The sequence below is a fragment of the Cebus imitator genome, unplaced genomic scaffold (genome assembly GCF_001604975.1).
Source record: "Cebus imitator isolate Cc_AM_T3 unplaced genomic scaffold, Cebus_imitator-1.0 Scaffold453, whole genome shotgun sequence".
Classification (NCBI taxonomy): Eukaryota; Metazoa; Chordata; class Mammalia; order Primates; family Cebidae; genus Cebus; species Cebus imitator.
Window position 1 is genome coordinate 207,539 of NW_016107768.1, and position 11,762 is coordinate 219,300.

Sequence of the window (11,762 nt, forward strand, 5' to 3'; positions counted from 1 at the left end):
CAGGAGTTCGAGAGCAGCCTGGCCAATATGGTGAAACCCAGTCTCTACTAAAAATGCAAAAATAAAAAATTAGCTGGGCATGGTGGCACACGCCTGTAGTCCCAGCTACTCAGGAGACTGAGGCAGGAGAATCGCTTGAACCCAGGAGGCAGAGGTTGCAGTGAGCAGAGATCCCACCACTGCCTGGGCAACACAGTGAGACTCCATCTCCAAAAAAATAAAATAGGCCAGGCACAGTGACACATGCCCATAATCCCAGCACTTTGGGAGGTGTGCAGATCCCCTGAGGTCAGGAGTTCGAGACCAGCCTGGCCAGGATGGTGAAACTCTGTTTCTACTAAAAATATTAAAATTAGCTATATATGGTGGTGCACGACTGTGATCCCAGCCACTTGGGAAGCGGAGGCAGGAGAATAGCTTGTACCAGGGAGGTGGAGGTTGCAATGAGCCGAGATTGTGCCATTGCACTCCAGACTGGGCAACAGAGCAAGACTCAGTCTCAAAAAATAAAATAAAATGGTTAATTTAATGTTATGTGAATCTCATCTCAATAATTTTTATAAGTTGGCATGGTGATTAAAGAAAGTGACTCAAAAGATACCACGGAGATCGCAATAAGCTAAGATGGTGAATAGGAAAACTTGCAAAACTACTAGATTTTTCATCATGGCAATTCTCCTCTAATTTCCAGACTCATCCACTCCAATGATGGTCTATTTTTTTGAGACAGTTTTTAATATTACTCCCCACAATTATTGGAGAGAAAGCAGATCCTTTTCTAAAAGATCCAAAAAAAAAAAAAAAAAAAAGACTTCCTTCCAGAACCGGTCTTTGCCCACACAGCTGACCATTAAACTGAAGGCACCTGTAGTATTGATGATTAATTAGCATTAGTTGTTCCTCCTGTGCCATGTGAAGAAGGTAAAGTGCCTGTGAGAGAACAGGGAAGGACAATCTGAAAGGTAGGAAGACAATGGCGACACAGTAGGTGGCACAAAGTCTGGGGAAGAGAGAGGCTGAAGAAAGAGGTAATGGACCACACTGTTGGGCACTGCAGAGGTCTAGTAGGACTGGGAATGAAAGGGACCATCAGATTCAGAAGGTGGGAGGTTCTGGCAAAAACATCCTGGGGAAAAGTACAAAATATTGCTGACAGCAATTTTAAAAACCCTCAATAAATGGAGAGATATTACATGCTCATGGATCAAAAGACTTTATATTATTAAGAAGTCTATTTTCTCCAAGCTGACTGGTTCAATCCCATCCCTATCAAAATTCTAGAAGGTTTTCCATAGAAATTGGCAATAGGGTTCTAAAATTTAAATGTGTATGTGATGTATCTAGATTAGGCAACAATTGAAATAGAACAAAGTTGGAAGATTACCTACCTGATTTCAAGACTTATAAAGCTACAGTAATGAAGACAGTATGCTATGCTACTGGTGTAAAGAAAGACAAAGGAATAAATGGAATACAAAAGAGATTCCAACGGACGCATGCTGCGTTCCACGCTGCACAAGTGTTCAAAGGCCTAAGAGGGAACGGTGGGGGATAAAGAAAGACAGAAACACAAACAAAGAGAAAGCTGGGCCAGGCGGTTCGGGAGAGTGAGGATGTCAGTCTCTCCGGCCCCGACCTGCCTCAGAGTACTTTATTTTATTTGTTCACAAAGCACAGAGCAGAGGAAGGGTGCAGTCACTTAGAACAGCCTGTGGTTATTATTCTCATACTTCAGTTAACATACTTCAGCTAACAACTATCTTGCAGCAAGGTCAGTGAAAGCTGGTTATCTGTCTAGGCCTGTCTCTGTTCTACCCCGAGACATACGCATCCTCCTGTTATGGTTTCACTTCTCTGAAGTTCAACCAAAGTTCCCAGCAGCCTTGCTGCTGATTTCCCGGAGGGAGGTGGGTGACTCTGGCTCCCTGCAATTCCAGAAATATAATCAAGCCTATCTGGCCAATTGATTTTTCCAATTTCCAAGGCAACTCAGTGAAGGAGGATAATCTTTCTAACAAATAGTATGGGACAACTGGATATCTACATACAAAATATCAACTTTCACCCTTTTCTCAACCCGTGTACAAGAATGAAAAACAAAAACAAAACCTGACAACTTCAAAATGGAGCATAGGGCCAGGCCCGGTGGCTCACGCCTGTAATCCCAACGCTTTTGGAGGCCAAGGTGGGTGGATCACCTGAGGTCAGGAGTTTGAGACCAGCTTTGCCAACATGGTGAAACCCTGTGTCTACTAAATATACAAAAATTAGCCTGGTGTGGTGGTGGGCACCTGTAATCCCAGCTACTCAGGAGGCTGAGGCAGGAGAATTGCTTGAACCTGGGAGCAGACGTTGCAGTGAGCTGAGATCACGCCACTGCACTCCAGCCTGGGCGGCAGAGAAGACTCTGCTCAAAAAAAAAATGGAGCATAGACCTAAATGTAAGAGCCAAAACTATGAAGCTTCTAGAAGAAATCATAGGAGAAAATCTCAGTGACTTTGTGTTAGGCAAAGATTTCTTAATCAGCATCAATCTCTGGTTTGTGGAAAAAAGATTTCTTAAGTGAGGAGGCAAATTCTACGAGCTATGAAATAAAAAAATACACTGGACTTCATAAAAATTAAAACCTTTTCCAAAACCTAAAATGCAATAAAAAAAAATAAATGGGAAAAAAATAATAATAAAAATAAATAAAAAATAAAAATTAAAACCTTTTGTCTATTCATTTATTGCCATATATAAGACACATGACATTTCTCTTTGCTCCAACCTGGATATGGGAAACCCTTGTACACTTATCTATCCCAGCAGCTGTCATATGCCAGGCTTCTATATGTACAGACTGTACATCCCTCAAGGGCAGAAAACATACCTTGCAAATGTCCCCACTGCCTAACATTTTGATCACTGTAAGTCCCAGGTAAGACTGCACAGTTCCCCATCTGATTAGGATGCTTAGGTCACATGTTACTTTCAATTTAAAAAGACTAAAAAGTTGTAAACAAATCATCAAAAATCAGGCAATGATGGTAAATTGTGATATACAAAATAGCATATTACAGCAATTCAAATGTTTTTAAAGAACTTTTAGTTATTGGGCATATGCTGATGATGGAAATTGAAAAATATGAAATACAGAAGACACTGTTTAGAAACAGACCAAAACACACACAGGATTTTAGAACATGGTAAAAGTGGCAATTCAGTTTGGGGGAGAGATGGCTTATATTCATTGGAAAGAGCCTTGCCTTTCTTGTAAAGCCTGGATACAGACCACTGACTCCAAGACTGGGGGAGATGTGGAGCCCTGGGAATAGAGAGCAAGCCTGCCCTCTGTCCCTCTGCCCACATGGGCACGCAGCCTTAGGCCCCCAAAGTGGAGCATAGACCTAAATGTAAGAACCAAAACAAGAACCACTTACCCCAATAAGTAGTAGGCTCTCTAAAATGTGTTCACAACCTTCAGAGCAGTTATTTTATTTTGGGAAGACGCTGTAAGAAAATAATCCTAAAGAGAAAAATATGTATCAGTTGTGGGAAGACATCTATAGGTGCTCCATATAAGCAAAATATAAAAATGAAATGGCTAGGGCCTGCAGCCGCCTGGTGGGTGAGAGCAGCAGCCATGGATGGCTTTGCGCAGGCCAACTAACAGGTGACTTATAGGAGATCTACATATTGAAATGTAAATTCACACATGAGGTCTGTATTAATGTTGGAAATGCCTAAATAAAAATAATCTTTTTTTTTTTTTTTGAGCCTGGGGGTGGGGGACGTGGAGTGGAGTGGGGGAGTTGGGTGGAGGGGGAAAGGGTCTTTCTATGTCGCCCACTGGTGCCAAACTCCTGGGCTCAAGCAATCCTCCCACCTCAGCCTGGGAAGCAGCTGGGAATACAGGCAGGTGCCATCAAGCCCGGTTAAATAAAATGTTTCCCCCAATTAAAAACAATTAATTTGTGTGGGCACATAGGTGTATATATTTATGGGGCATATGGGATATTTTGATACAGGCATACAGTGTATAATAATCACATCACGGTAAATGAGGTATCCATTTTTTTTGTTGTTTTGTTTTGAGACGGAGTCTGGAGTGCAGTGGTGCAATCTCGGATCACTGTAACCTCCGCCTCCGAGGTTCAAGCGAATTCTCCTGCCTCAGCCTTCTGAGTAGCTGGGACTACAGGCGTCTGCCGCTACGCCCGGCTGCTTTTTGTATTTTTAGTAGAGACAGGGTTTCACCATGTTGGCCAGGCTGCTCTCCTACTCCTGACCTCATGATCAACCCGCCTCGGCCTCCCAGAGCGCGGAGACCACAGGCGTGAGCCACCGCGCCCGGCCAAGATACTCGTAAAGGGAAAAAAAGCAGCATAGGTAATACTGACTTCAGCTGTAAAGAGGCAATGCCATAAATATTCATTTGAAAAAGAGGGGTTACATGATTATTTACAATCATTAACGAACATGGCAACATTCTGGATACTGACAAGAAAACTGCCACAAACATGCAGGCATAATGCACAATAAGGAAGTCCAAGCTGTGGTCGGGGCTCCCTCGCCTCTCTATAAGCTCTGAATTTAGAAGGATGTGGACCGCCTGCCTATTAAGGGTTCTTAAAGGCCGGCTCCGAATGGACAGCCAGGGGCGCTCCACTCACTTTTCCAAGTCCTTGGGCGCACCTCCGAGCCGCGCCCGCTCCGGCCCAGGCCGCTCCCTCCCTTCCTCACCCGCCCCGTCTGACGCTAGGGGGCGCCGCAGGCTGCCCGGCGCTCAGCTCGCTGCCCCGGAGCGCCGGGGCGGGGACGCGGCGGCCATGGACCGCTTCGTTTGGACCAGCGGCCTCCTGGAGATCAACGAAACCCTAGTGATCCAGCAGCGCGGGGTGCGAATATACGACGGCGAGGAGAAGGTAGGGCGTAGGCCGGCCTTCCCAAAGGGCTGGCGGAAGGTACCCTGATGAGCGCGCGGCCCTGCTTGGCGCGGCCCGGTTCCCGGTCTCGCTCCCGGCCCTCTGCGGCCCGGCCGCCCTCTGTGCGGTACCAGGCGCTGCTGCCCTCCCCACCGGCCGGTCGCGCGCGGCCTGGGGCGGTCGGGCGCCTTCCCAGCGCGGTACCCGACTTTGGCACGGTTCTCAGCAGGCGCGGATCGCGGCCGCGTCCCTCCGCCCGGAATGCTTCCGGGAGCGCACCGCCGCCGTGCCCCGGAGAAGGCGCGCTGTGGCTCTGCGGGCGCCTGGCGGCGATCGGGCAGCGGACTTCCTTGGCGTGGTTCCAGACCCCCTGACGACACCCACCGCGGCGTCGGCACTGGACAGCCCGGTTCCGCCTTTCTGTGAGGAGGGCGAGGTGGCCGTACAGTCCGTGCCCCCACGGAAGCTTTAGCTCGGACCTTGTGCAGGCGGAGGGATTAGCAAATCTGCCCTGGGCAGAGGGGTAGGGGGTTGCGTCGACAGGATTTCCTAAAGAGGTGTCAGTGTCTCATTGGAATGCCCTTGCCAGAGGCTGTTGGGTTTTTGTTTTCTAATTGCTTTAGAAAGGCGTTGTGAGCGTATGTTAGTAGACCGTTCCTTGTAATGCAAGCATAAATCTTCGAAGGTGCGTTTGCAAATCGAGAGGAAAAAATAGGAAGTGTAAGTAAATATTTTGTAGATACTTTTGTGAAACTATGAAACAGTTTCTGTTCTGGGTTGAAATGTATAAACTGGAGTTAGAAAAATTTTTAAACTCATTTACCCACAAGCATTTTTGGTTTCCAGAAGTTTTAATTTGCTGCCTCTCTTCTCTTGCCGTTTTGTTAACGACACTTCCCGCTGTACTTTGATGTAAGTTCCTCAACTCATAGCTTTTCCTGGTCAGTGCTTACAGCTATCTAGAGGCACAGATGACATTGTACACAGTTCCCCTGACTCCCTTAGGGCATTTTCCATGGGCTGTATTGCCTGTATTATTGAGTAAAGGTGTGTTCCTTAAATAATTTGCGTGGACCTACCTTCACTTACTGCCTTAGCACTGCTTAATTTAATTAATTAATTAATTTTGAGACTGAATCTCGCTCTGTCGCCCAGGCTGGAGTGCAGTGGCAGGATCTCGGCTCACTGTAAACTCTGCCTCCCGGATTCAAGCAGTTTTCCTGCCTCAGCCTCCTGAGTAGCTAGGATTACAGGCGCCCGCCACCACACCAGCTAATTTTTGTATTTTTAGTAGAGACGGGGTTTCACCATATTGGCCAGGCTGGTTTCAAACTCCTGACCTCAAATGATCCACCGGCCTCGGCCTCCCAAAGAGCTGGGATTACAGGCGTGAACCACCGTGCCCAGCCTGCCTTGGCACTTCAACTAGCTTGATCTGAAGTTGAGTCTTCCATTCCCGGATTGGAGTGGCAAACTACTTTTTTTCCTTTTCTTACCAATTTACATCTTTGTGACAATTTTAAATGGGAAGGTTAATCCACCTCCCCTTCCTCGGCGTTTTGATTTTGCCCTTTCTTTGAGAGGAACTGAATGTTGACAGTGGCAGATCTGTCCTTAGAGACTCCTCCAGTGCCAGTCCCTGAAGGGCGCGCTAGGAAGTCATGCTTTTGCAGAGCATGGCATACAACTATTCTGTGGATTTCCAATATGAAGACTAGGAACACTTTTGCTGGCAGGCAGTGTAGCTGTGATAGATTCAAAACAATGTAAAATAACAACTGTTAGTACTTTTATATGAGAAATACATTGTCGAACCAACAAGTTCCAATTTTTACTTTAAAATTTTTGCTCATTGTTTTAGCAGACAAGTATATAGATGTCAGAGGTTTAAGAAACATTATAATCATGGGGGAAAAAATGCTTTAGACCCTGTCATCTAGTCAGGGTTTTAACTCTTCTAGAGAATTAACTCTTCTGAAAGATTGAAACTTGAGTGTAGCTCTAAGAGGAGTCCCCTCACCACTATGCTCCAGGGCTGAACTGACTTGGCCACTTGCTGAATTGCCTTGAAGCTACTTGGTCCCCAGGCTGAATGAGGCACAGGCTGACTCCTGGGGGAAAGTGCATTATGAGGTTTCCTTCATCCAGAACTCCTGTGATGCTGAAGACCATACAAGGCTGCACATCAGCCCCCAAATCTGACGAAGTTAGTCTCCCTTTTAGGATGCCTCACTAGCTCCTTTGGCCTGGGGACTGCAGTCCAGATTGCTTAGCCTTCATAGCTTTGCATCCCAACCCACTCCCTGGGCAATTGTACGAATGGCTGTCTTCTAGACTAGTTGGGTGCTCCTGGAGCACAGGTGTACCTTGCTCATCCTTGTATCTCCTGGCTGGTTGTGGGTGTGAAACACATTTTTTAAAGACCTGAATAATTAAAATACCTACTATGAGTCAGGAACTGTATATGTCATCTTATTTAATCCTCTCACCAGGAATATGATGTATTTTACTGAATAGGAAAGTAACGCTAAGACATACAGTGAGTTGCCTAAGATCCACAAAGATAAGATTTAAATCTCTGCTAATCAAACTCCCAAAGCCTGTGCTTTGTTCATGTGAGCTGCAGTGAAGCAAGATCACGCCACTGCACTCCAGCCTGGGCAACAGAGATTCCGTCTTAAAAAAAAAAAAAAGGACTTCATAATATAGCAGTCACCAGTGCCACTCTTGATATAATGTTTAATACAGCAAATCTTCCCAAAGACGAGGAAACTGAGACCCACAGTTGATACTTGAGAAAACTGTGAGCTGTCCAAGGTCATACAACTAGTAATTGGTGGAGCTAGAATTACAAACCAGATCCAATGGACTGCTCTTCCCACTGCCCAAGTGCCTCTTACGAATACATGCATGCTTGCTTGTTTTTACAGGCATAGTTTTCATGGTCTCATTATGACTGGATAATGTGTTACTTTCATAAGCACTGTAGACAGGTCATTTGTTTGAATTCACAGATGCTTCTGTAGCCTCAGCTAATTTAAAAGATAATGTAAGGTTAGTAATGTGTAAAGTGGCAAGTTGGTAGCATATATCAGAAGATTTAGAAAATGTTTAATCTTTTTCAGCTAACAATTTCACTTTTAGGAATTTACCTTTGAGAAATAATCAGAGATGTGTAAAAATATTACATATGAGAATGGTTATCCTAGCATTATTATACATTACATATAATATTATTATATATATGGAAAAATTGGAAGTAATCTAAATGCCCACCATAGGGATTGATTAATTAAATTATGGCATGGGGCCTGGCAAGGTGGCTCACACCTGTAATCCCAGCACTTTGGGAGGCCAAGGCTGGCGGATCACCTGAGGTCAGAAGTTCAAGCCCAGCATGGCCAACGTGGTGAAACCCTATTTCTACTAAAAATACAAAAAATAAGCTGGGTGTGGTGGCAGGCACCTATAATCCCATCTACTCAGGAGGCTGAGGCAGGAGAATCACTTGAACCTGGGTGGCAGAGGTTGCAGTGAGCTGAGATTGCACCATCGCACTCCAGCTTGGGCAACAAGAGCAAAACTCCATCTCAAAAAAGAAAAAAATTATGGCATGTCCTAATTAGCATGAGGAATTGCAACTATACTATTGATAATAGTTACAAAACTCTTTCATATTCTATTTAAAGATTATATATATAAACATCTCTGTATATATACATACACACTCTGGCTGGTATGATTATGAGTTATTTCATTCTTTTTCAGACTCTAAGTATTTTCCAGATTTCAACACTGAACATGTATTATTTTTATAACAGAAAAAATGTAAATTAAAAAGGACAGTGTAAGAACTTTTCAGTGAGTGCTGAAGTTAGATCAATTTTTAAGCAGTTAAAATTATTCTAGGCTCAGAGTGGTATAAGCAAACCAGCCTAAACTTGACTATCAGGTTTAGATCTTAATCCATTGGAATCCCTACAGGGAACTATTATACAATTTCTTCACTTAGAGCAGCACATTTTACATTTGCACATTGTTAATTGACATAGCAATGGAACATAGTCTGGCTCCAGCCTTAAATTAACATGAATATGCTTGGATTTCAGTAAGATAACCTGCAAATTTCTTAATCAGAACGAATATGTTCTATAATTCAACATTATGTACTCTTAGGATAATTAAATATATGCTTTTGGAAAAGATAAATTTACTCATTGGCAAAGAAGAGGTTTTAAAAATATTGTAAACTCAGTTACTTGGTTTTGCATAAATGAAATTAACCAAGATGTTTGAAGCCAGACTGAACTAAGTGCCAACAGTACATATGTTTTATTTCTGATTCTGAGAAAAACATGGACTCATAAGGTCTATTCTCTGACCTGTTGAAGTTTGTTGGTGGGACAATCTCTCATGAAGTGTGTTTAGACTAGATGGTCCAGAAGGTCTGCTTTCATTGAATTTTACTAACCATATCATTATTTACTACTTGATACTATTAAAACAATAATACAATCAGACCAGGTGAGGTGGTTCACGCCTATAATCCCAGACTTTGGGAGGCTGAGACAGGTGGATCACCTGAGGTTGGGAGTTCGAGACCAGCCTGACCAACATGGAGAAACCCTGTCTCTACTAAATATACAAAATTAGCTGAGTGTGGTAGTGCATGGCTGTAATCCCAGCCACTCAGAAGGCTGAGGCAGGAGAATCGCTTGAACCCAGGAGGCGGAGGTTGCAGTGAGCCAAGATTGAGCCATTGCACTCTAGCCTGGGCAACAAGAGCGAAACTCCATCTGAAATAAATAAATAAATAAATAAATAATACCATCAGACCTTACTCTTAGAAAACAGTTTTTAAAATGTATGTCAAGAAGTGTGTTATTTATTATACAGGGACTTTTTGACATATGTTCCTATGTGTGCTTGATTTAACAAAAAATGATTGTATATACAGTTATATATATAGTTCAGAATTACATGAAGATATACGTGCCTGTGAACAATCTTTTCTTTTTATTTATTAGACATGTAATAAAGTTGTTAAGTATGGATAAGCCAAAAGGAGAAACTTGAAATAATCAATCCTACTATGCATAAACAATTACTTTTGGCGTGTTCTGTGTTGGAGTCATGCTATATGTACTATTTCGAGACCTGCTTTTTTCTACATTAGTATCATAAGTCTCTATGTTATCGACGACATATATAATTTATTTTTTTAATTTTAGAATAATATATAATAATGCTCCAATTCGTTATTTACTTTACAAATATTTTTAACATGTTATTTTAAACTCAAAACAATTCCAGTCTTATTTTAATAAACTGGACTGTCACTAAAATGCTTTCCTTAGAGTTTATGTTGTAAGGCTGCCTTATAAATGGGACTAGCCTTGTAACTTTTTTTTTTTTTAGCTTGGACTTAGTGAGCAACAGATATAACTTTTAAAATAACTGAATATTCCTGGAAAGGACACAAGCAAGCCCTATCTTATGGCAAATTTCACTTTCTGGTAACTTCAATTAATAGAAGCTTCTAGTACATATCTTGTTTTTAACAGAAACATAGGGGTTTAATTCATTAATCTCTTGGGTTCCAACTCGAACATTTGCTTATTTTTATTACTTTCAGGGCATAGTAACAAGTAGTGAGTGTTAAAGATTTGATCCTAAAGACCTAGCTGGCATTTCTTGGTGATTGTATTGTAGTTTTGAAGAACATTTTAAAATTTATATTTTAACGAGGCCATATATACCCAAAGTGTATGTCCTAGTCAGCTTGGCTGCTAAAACAGAATACCATAACCTGGTAGCTTAAACAACAGGCATTTATTTCTCATAGGTCTGGAGACTGGGAAGTCTAAGATCAAGGTGCTGGCAGATTTGGTTCTTGGTGAGGACCTTCCTGGCTTGCAGATGACCACCATTTCCCTGTGTACTTGCACGGTCTTTTCTCGGCATGCATTCATGGAGAGGAAGCCCTCCTGTCTCTTCCTCTTCTTATAGAGATACTAGTCCCATCATGAGGGCCACACCTCATGACCTTCGAAACCTAATCACCCCCAAAGGCTCCATCGCCAAATACCATCACATCAAGGGTTAGGGCTTCCACATATGAATTTGGGAGTTTTCCTTTAATGCTAATGGGTTTAATGCCGTCTTAAAAAGGTCTTCTCCACTCAGATTACTTAAAAAATTATCTCATGATTTTTTTCTAGTGCTTTTATAATTTTTTCTTTTTTTATTCAATCATTTGATCCATCTAGAATTCATTTTGGTGCATTATATTAGGTACAAACCCAGATATATGGGTTTTTCTTTTTCTACCTGGCAACCCAGTTGTCCCAGCGCCATCAATTGAATCTCCATCCATATTCATTTTTGTATGTATCTATTCCTGGATTTTGTTTTTATTAAAAATATTATGAGTGTTATACATGAATTGAACTGCAAAAAAATTCAATCAGTAGTGAAGTGTAGAGGTAAAAAAGAGCTCTTTGCTTCCTTTCTACCTCTTTCCTCCCACTTTTTCTGAGATAATGATTGTTAACAGATAACTGTGTGTTTCTTTTAGACCCTTTTCACTATGTGTGTATCTGCAAACACACGCATATACAGCATATGTAATATTGTATATTGCTGTAAATCACTTTCTTTTATTATTATTATTATTATTATTATTATTATTATTATTTTGAGTCAGAGTTTCGCTCTTGTTACCCAGGCTGGAGTGCAATGGCGCAATCTCGGCTCACCGCAACCTCCGCCTCCTGGGTTCAGGCAATTCTCCTGCCTCAGCCTCCTGAGTAGCTGGGATTACAGGCACGCGCCACCATGCTCAGCTAATTTTT

At 42.5% G+C, this 11,762-nt stretch overlaps 1 protein-coding gene across 7 annotated transcripts in view; it reads left to right on the plus strand.

Annotated features, from left to right (window-relative positions):
• VPS36 (vacuolar protein sorting 36 homolog) overlaps nucleotides 1-11,762 on the plus strand; it is a 39,603-nt gene continuing 27,841 nt past the window's right edge. For 3 of the 7 annotated variants that reach the window (XM_017511822.2, XM_017511823.2, XM_017511824.2), the window contains exon 1: nucleotides 4,736-4,908. In XM_017511822.2, coding sequence (XP_017367311.1) covers nucleotides 4,813-4,908 — 96 coding nt within the window. In that variant the 5' untranslated portion in view covers nucleotides 4,736-4,812. Of the gene's footprint in view, nucleotides 6-2,472; nucleotides 2,480-4,734; nucleotides 4,909-11,762 lie in introns of those variants that run through there. The other 4 variants (XM_017511827.2, XM_017511825.2, XM_037732551.1 and 1 more) reach the window with 3 other exon arrangements.